The sequence below is a fragment of the Electrona antarctica genome (assembly GCF_951216825.1).
Source record: "Electrona antarctica genome assembly, chromosome: 1".
In the NCBI taxonomy this organism is placed as follows: Eukaryota; Metazoa; Chordata; class Actinopteri; order Myctophiformes; family Myctophidae; genus Electrona; species Electrona antarctica.
The window spans coordinates 11064373-11073072 of NC_136806.1; the positions used below are offsets into that span (position 1 = coordinate 11064373).

At 43.2% G+C, this 8700-nt stretch overlaps 1 protein-coding gene across 1 annotated transcript in view; it reads left to right on the forward strand.

The window, feature by feature from the left end:
* Window positions 1-396: 396 nt before the first annotated feature.
* Window positions 397-8700, forward strand: part of LOC306913222 (protein-glutamine gamma-glutamyltransferase K-like) — a gene marked incomplete at its 5' end in the record, with an annotated part of 31252 nt that continues 22948 nt past the window's right edge. The window contains one exon of the mRNA XM_079489812.1: window positions 397-625. Coding sequence (XP_079345938.1) covers window positions 397-625 — 229 coding nt within the window. The remainder of the gene's footprint in view (window positions 626-8700) is intronic.

Below are 8700 nucleotides of genomic sequence, written 5' to 3' on the forward strand. Positions count from 1 at the left end.
GGTCCTCGAGGCACGTCCCACTGGGAGGAGGCCCCAAAGCAGACCAAGGCTCATATGGAGGCATTACATTGACTCACTGGCCTTGGAACGCCTCGGGATCCCCCAGGAGGAAGTTACTAATGTTGCTCTGGAGAGGAATGTTTGGAGCTCTCTGGTGGAGCTGTTGCCCCCGCGACCCGACTACGGATGGATGGATGGATGGATGGATGGAGGGCGCTTTTGATGACTTATGAGACATCACATGTGACCGTTTCTGACCGAGGCTAAGTCATTGAATTTGTTTTTAATTTTCGTTTTTTCACGACACACGTACAAGTACGACCGCCTCTGTTTTCACGGATCGATCATGGATTAAGATTCATTAATCACACAGTCAAAGTGTTAAAAAATAATATAATGGAGAAACGGGGAGGAGGAGAAGAAGAAGAAGAGGAAGGACACAAGCCAGTGACGGAGAAGCAGAGAGAGGGAAATAGATGTTGCAGAAAGAAGAGCGGAGGAGACGAGAGAGACGGCATGAGAGTTGAAGATGAAAGAGAGAAGATGGCTAGAAGAAAAGGGAGAGGCAAAGAGAGACGAGCTGGGATGACGGGAATACTGAGTGATGAAGAGAAGGGGTGGGGGGGTGAGAGAGGGAGAGAGAGAGAGAGAGACAGTGTGGAGGTAATGTGTGAAAGCCCAGAGGTCCTCGGGGGGTGCCATATAGGAAGGTGTTTTTTCCGTGCAGAGACGAGGGAGAAGCAACGGACAATTAGAGCATTTTTATCGAGATGAATAAATAATTGACGGCGTTCTGTTTGGAGAGGGGAGTGATGGGAAACGAGGGCTGTAAAGAGAAGGAGTCCATGCAGCAGAGTACTGGGAAACCATGAGGCACCTTGTTGGGCTGTAAAGAGAAGGAGTGCATGCAGCAGAGTACTGGGAAACCATGAGGCACCTTGTTGTTTTTCCTTTGTTTGTTTGTTTTGCTAGACATGAAGAATGCTGGATCGGTGCAGGTGAATTAGGCTTCACTCACACCTGCACAACAGATTGTTGTATAGCTGGTGCATGAGACTTGTTGACTGTTGCAAGCTCGCAATTAATTTCCAATGGGAGTCACATGGTTTGACACAACATTTTTGTTGTATGAGGGGGAGGGGGGCAGTCGAAACACAGCCGAAAGCCGTACAACACAAATGTTGTGTCAAACCATGTGACTTCCATTGGAAATGCATTGGGGCGGCCATGACACTTACCCTTTGTTTACATCTACCATGTAACATTGTTGTATGCTAGATGTATAGGTGTGAGTGAGGCCATAGTCGTTGCAGATGTATTTTCTGTTTTCATGGCATGCATTTGTAACAAACCAAACCAAACCATGATGAAAACCAACGGCTTTATAGACACTCTCCATGAGAGAAACTGTGACTTCTCACAGTTCATCATGCCAGCATGTGGGGTGCATACATTGTCCAACACGTGTGGCTGGTTAAGACTCACCCGTGGCTCCGAGATGCGTGGCTAGTTTAGACACATGCTGGTTAAGACACAATACTCACCCGTGGCTTTCCTGTTAGGTAAGGGTTTTGGGGTAGGTATAGGGGGTCAGACTAAACACACGCACCCCTCGTGTATCACTGCACGTGTGCATGCCTGTTGCATGTGTATATAATACAATATACAGTTCCAGTGTTTCCACTCTGGATTATGTGGGAAACGTTATGGTCGTAAATCGGAAGAGGCCCTGCCTCTTTTCTTGTTTTTTTGACAGACTTGATTTAGCGACATAACAGCTTCCCCTCCTGCAGCTGCTAATCAAATTGTCACAGCGAGGCGTTAACATGCTAACAACGCATCGAGACACGTACGTATATACTGCCTGGGATCACACTAACGACATCATCACTCAACGCTAATGCCGCGCATGGTTTCAGATGCCCTTTCTCCGCTCCGGGGGAGATTCCATTCTTTGCATGTAACACCTTTGCTTTTCCCCACTCCACCGTGAGGGGAAACGGAATCCATTAATCAGGCTCAAATCAAGTTCCGGCTGAAAGAAGAGAGAAAGCAACACATATGTCTCAGCAGGGGGCTGAAGGGATGGAGTGTGTGGGCTGACATTGAGAACAGTTGTGGAAAAAAGTACTCAAAGTTTTACTGTACTTTTACATGTAGTATTGTTTTGTAGTCAGCAATCTTCCGGAACTTCCTTTTCCCTCTAACCGATTTTTCTCAATAAAAGCTACAGGCTATACGAGAGCTTTTATTGTTATTCTTCCGGTTTGAGGGAAAAGGAAGTTCCGTTTGATTGTTCCTGCCTGATGACTACAAAACAATGACTACAACATGACGTAACGATATCCTGATGACTACAAAACAATACTACAACATGACGTAACGATATCATCCTGATGACTACAAAACAATACTACAACATGACGTAACGATATCATCCTGATGACTACAAAACAATACTACAACATGACGTAACGATATCATCCTGATGACTACAAAACAATACTACAACATGACGTAACGATATCATCCTGATGACTACAAAACAATGACTACAACATGACGTAACAATATCATCCTGATGACTACAAAACAATGACTACAACATGACGTAACGATATCATCCTGATGACTACAAAACAATACTACAACATGAGGTAACGATATCATCATGATGACTACAAAACAATACTGCAACATGACGTAACGATATCATCCTGATGACTACAAAACAATACTACAACATGACGTAACGATATCCTGATGACTACAAAACAATACTACAACATGACGTAACGATATCATCCTGATGACTACAAAACAATACTACAACTTGACGTAACGATATCATCCTGATGACTACAAAACAACACTACAACATGACGTAACGATATCATCCTGATGACTTCAAAACAATACTACAACATGACGTAACGATATCATCCTGATGACTACAAAACAACACTACAACATGACGTAGCGATATCATCCTGATGACTACAAAACAATACTACAACATGACGTAACGATATCATCCTGATGACTACAAAACAATACTACAACATGACGTAACGATATCATCCTGATGACTACAAAACAACACTACAACATGACATAACGATATCATCCTGATGACTTCAAAACAATACTACAACATGACGTAACGATATCATCCTGATGACTACAAAACAATACTACAACTTGACGTAACAATATCATCCTGATGACTACAAAACAACACTACAACATGACGTAACGATATCATCCTGATGACTACAAAACAATACTACAACATGACGTAACGATATCATCCTGATGACTACAAAACAATACTACAACATGACGTAACGATATCATCCTGATGACTTCAAAACAATACTACAACATGACGTAACGATATCATCCTGATGACTACAAAACAACACTACAACATGACGTAACGATATCATCCTGATGACTTCAAAACAATACTACAACATGACGTAACGATATCATCCTGATGACTACAAACCAATACTACAACATGACGTAACGATATCATCCTGATGACTACAAAACAATACTACAACATGACGTAACGATATCATCCTGATGACTGCAAAACAATACTACAACATGACGTAACGATATCATCCTGATGACTACAAAACAATACTACATGACGTAGCGATATCATCCTGATGACTACAAAACAATACTACAACATGACGTAACGATATCATCCTGATGACTACAAAACAACACTACAACATGACGTAACGATATCATCCTGATGACTACAAAACAATACTACAACATGACGTAGTGATATCATCCTGATGACTACAAAACAATACTACAACATGACGTAGCGATATCATCCTGATGACTACAAAACAATACTACAACATGACGTAACGATATCATCCTGATGACTACAAAACAATACTACAACATGACGTTACGATATCATCCTGATGACTACAAAACAATACTACAACATGATGTAACGATATCATCCTGATGACTTCAAAACAATACTACAACATGACGTAGCGATATCATCCTGATGACTACAAAACAATACTACAACATGACGTAACGATATCATCCTGATGACTACAAAACAATACTACAACATGACGTAGCGATATCATCCTGATGACTACAAAACAACACTACAACATGACGTAACGATATCATCCTGATGACTACAAAACAATACTACAACATGACGTAGCGATATCATCCTGATGACTACAAAACAATACTACAACATGACGTAGCGATATCAGCCTGATGACTACAAAACAATACTACAACATGACGTAACGATATCATCCTGATGACTACAAAACAATACTACAACATGACGTAACGATATCAGCCTGATGACTACAAAACAATACTACAACATGACGTAACGATATCATCCTGATGACTACAAAACAATACTACAACATGACGTAACGATATCATCCTGATGACTACAAAACAATACTACAACATGACGTAGCGATATCATCCTGATGACTACAAAACAATACTACAACATGACGTAGCGATATCATCCTGATGACTACAAAACAACACTACAACATGACGTAGCGATATCATCCTGATGACTACAAAACAATACTACAACATGACGTAACGATATCATCCTGATGACTACAAAACAATACTACAACATGACGTAACGATATCATCCTGATGACTACAAAACAATACTACAACATGACGTAACGATATCATCCTGATGACTACAAAACAATACTACAACATGATGTAACGATATCATCCTGATGACTACAAAACAATACTACAACATCACGTAGCGATATCATCCTGATGACTACAAAACAATACTACAACATGACGTAGCGATATCATCCTGATGACTACAAAACAATACTACAACATGACGTAACGATATCATCCTGATGACTACAAAACAATACTACAACATGATGTAACGATATCATCCTGATGACTACAAAACAATACTACAACATGACGTAGCGATATCATCCTGATGACTACAAAACAATACTACAACATGACGTAACGATATCATCCTGATGACTACAAAACAATACTACAACATGACGTAACGATATCATCCTGATGACTACAAAACAATACTACAACATGACGTAACGATATCATCCGCTCCAGACCGGTTCACATGGTACTTTTGGAACAGAGACCAGGCTTTCCTCAGAGGTGGAAACCTCGCCTGGTGAGGCGAGGTTATAGTTTTTACTAACCACCGTTTCGGTGGTCACCTCGTCACCGGCGAAAACTGTGAACTATGAAAAGGCCTTTAGTTGAGACGGAAGGAAGGAAGCAAGCAGGATAAGAACAAGTGAAGGATGGATGTTAGGAAGCATTGGAGAGACAGAGGGCAGGACATAGTCACGGAATGTATATTATACAGTATGTGTGTGTGATGGTGGTGATGTTTTGAAAGGAGGGCCTGCCAGTAGAGAGCAGGGGTTTTAATATTGATGAGAGGGCGATAATGTGTCCAGATGGGAGTGTTAGGGGGGGGGGGGGGGAGGGGAGGGAAGGGTGAGAGTGGAGACAGGTAGTGTATATGGCCACTTTACGCTGCATACTGCAAGCCTTGAGGAGGAAGGCTAAATGACAGGATGGATTCTCTGGTGGCGGCAACAGCAAACGCTCTGAATATTTAACCCATTTTGGGCGGGAACCCCTTTTGGTGTCTTTTCGAGCATTATGTTATGCTTTAGCTATTGAAAAATAGCAGATCTACAAGCTCATCGGTGCCGCGCTACGAGCTTGTATAGGTCTGCTATTTTTGGAAAATCGTGAGAATGCGGCGAAAATCTTTGAATATATATTCTTTCAGAGCGAACGTTTTAAACTCATATCTTTATCTCATATCATATCTGGTGGAGGGGGGGGGGGGGGGGGGGGGGTGTCCCTGGAACAACATATTTTCAGATGGGGGTCAGTGGCCAATTACAGATATTTTCTGGGGTCCTTGACATGAAATAGTTGGAGAACCACTGACATAGAAACACTGACATAGAAACACTGACATAGAAACACTGACATAGAAACACTGACATAGAAACATGGGTTTTTCTGAAAACCGTCTTAGAACCGATTTAGAAGACATTGTCCTCAGGTCAAAAAGGGTTAATATCCAGTTCTACAGAACGTGCCAGTTGAGCTGGGAAGAGAAGACACTGCGATGCATCTCACCTGTCCGTGTTCCCCTGGGGAACATGGGGGAGGGGGGGGGGAGGGGGTCTTTCATTAAAATGTCCCCCAACCCGAGGTGAACCCAGCCGGGAGAGATATACTGTACCGTCGACAGCCGGAGTAAAAAGCTGTGGAATTGTTTCTAGAAAGGAGGTCAGTATACTAGAGTGGAAAGTTAATACTGAGCTTCAAGCTTTCTCCAGTGCATTTCGTGGTGTGTTATATAGCTGGCCATATAGCCTATATACGTCCGTCCGGGGCCCGGTGTGATGGATCTTGGGTAATGGAGTTTTTTTGATGGATGAGCTGTTGTCCAGCTAGCAGGAGGAGAGCAGGGGGGGAGGGGGGGGGGCTTTGTTCATTCAGCTGCACTCTGTTTGACCAGCAGGAATTGCCTCACGCTTCCAGGCCTCGGCATCCTAGCGCAGATACATTGTTTAGCCCATTATTAGGACCTGACCTTCCAGGCCTCGGGATCCTAGCGCAGATACATTGTTTAGCCCATTATTAGGACCTGACCTTCCAGGCCTCGGGATCCTAGCGCAGATACATTGTTTAGCCCATTAGGACCTGACCTTCCAGGCCTCGGGATCCTAGCGCAGATACATTGTTTAGCCCATTAGGACCTGACCTTCCAGGCCTCGGGATCCTAGCGCAGATACATTGTTTAGCCCATTAGGACCTGACCTTCCAGGCCTCGGGATCCTAGCGCAGAGACATTGTTTAGCCCATTAGGACCTGACCTTCCAGGCCTCGGGATCCTAGCGCAGATACATTGTTTAGCCCATTAAGACCTGACCTTCCAGGCCTCGGGATCCTAGTGCAGATACATTGTTTAGCCCATTAGGACCTGACCTTCCAGGCCTCGGGATCCTAGCGCAGATACATTGTTTAGCCCATTATTAGGACCTGACCTTCCAGGCCTCGGGATCCTAGCGCAGATACATTGTTTAGCCCATTATTAGGACCTGACCTTCCAGGCCTCGGGATCCTAGCGCAGATACATTGTTTAGCCCATTAAGACCTGACCTTCCAGGCCTCGGGATCCTAGTGCAGATACATTGTTTAGCCCATTAAGACCTGACCTTCCAGGCCTCGGGATCCTAGTGCAGATACATTGTTTAGCCCATTAGGACCTGACCTTCCAGGCCTCGGGATCCTAGCGCAGATACATTGTTTAGTCCATTAAGACCTGACCTTCCAGGCCTCGGGATCCTAGCGCAGATACATTGTTTAGCCCATTAGGACCTGACCTTCCAGGCCTCGGCATCCTAGCGCAGATACATTGTTTAGCCCATTATTAGGACCTGACCTTCCAGGCCTCGGGATCCTAGCGCAGATACATTGTTTAGCCCATTAGGACCTGACCTTCCAAGCCTCGGGATCCTAGCGCAGATACATTGTTTAGCCCATTAGGACCTGACCTTCCAGGCCTCGGGATCCTAGCGCAGATACATTGTTTAGCCCATTATTAGGACCTGACCTTCCAGGCCTCGGGATCCTAGCGCAGATACATTGTTTAGCCCATTATTAGGACCTGACCTTCCAGGCCTCGGGATCCTAGCGCAGATACATTGTTTAGCCCATTATTAGGACCTGACCTTCCAGGCCTCGGGATCCTAGCGCAGATACATTGTTTAGCCCATTAGGACCTGGAACGCATGTGTGTCACCTTTAGCTTTTAACCAATTATTTTAAACTGTAGCTGTTGAAACATAGCAGAGCTTACATCTGCTATTTTTGAAAAATCGCGAAAATGTGGCGCAAAGCTTTGAATATAATATATTGTTTCACAGCGAACGTTTTTTTTTAAACTCAATTCTTTGCTTCTGGAGGGTCCCTGGTATACGAAACATTTACAGATGGAAATTGTTTGAGCAGCGCTGATAAGGAAACAGAAGTTTATCAGAAAACTGTTATATGATTTAGAAGACATTTTGTAGAATCAGATGTTAATCCATTCTGGACGGGGAACCCCTGTTTTAGGCATTATGTTATGCTTTAGCTATTGAAAAATAGCAGATCTACAAGCTCGTAGGTCTGCTATTTTTGAAAAATCGTGAAAATGTAGTGCAAATCTTTGAATATATTATTCTTTCAGAGCGAACGTTTTTAACTCAAATCTTTGCTCTCTGGGGGGTCCCTGGAACAACATATTTTCAGATGGGGTTTGGGGGTCCTTGACATGACAATGTTTGAGAATGACTGACATAGAAACATAGGGTTTTCAGAAAACTGTCAGAATTTAGAAGGCATCTGTAGAATCGTTCTCCCGTCTAAATGGGTTATATGTACGTGATATTGAACACCCCATAACCTTTTTATGAGTACTATAAAGTGACTGTATATAAACCCACTGAGACAGACCCACGGAGGATTCTCCCTGTGATCTCTCGAAGAAATTATATAGATATCCCTCTTGGCCTCTCTTCCTTAAAGACAGGCAATTATAGGAGGTAAAATGATAATGTTTCCCTCTTCGCCGGG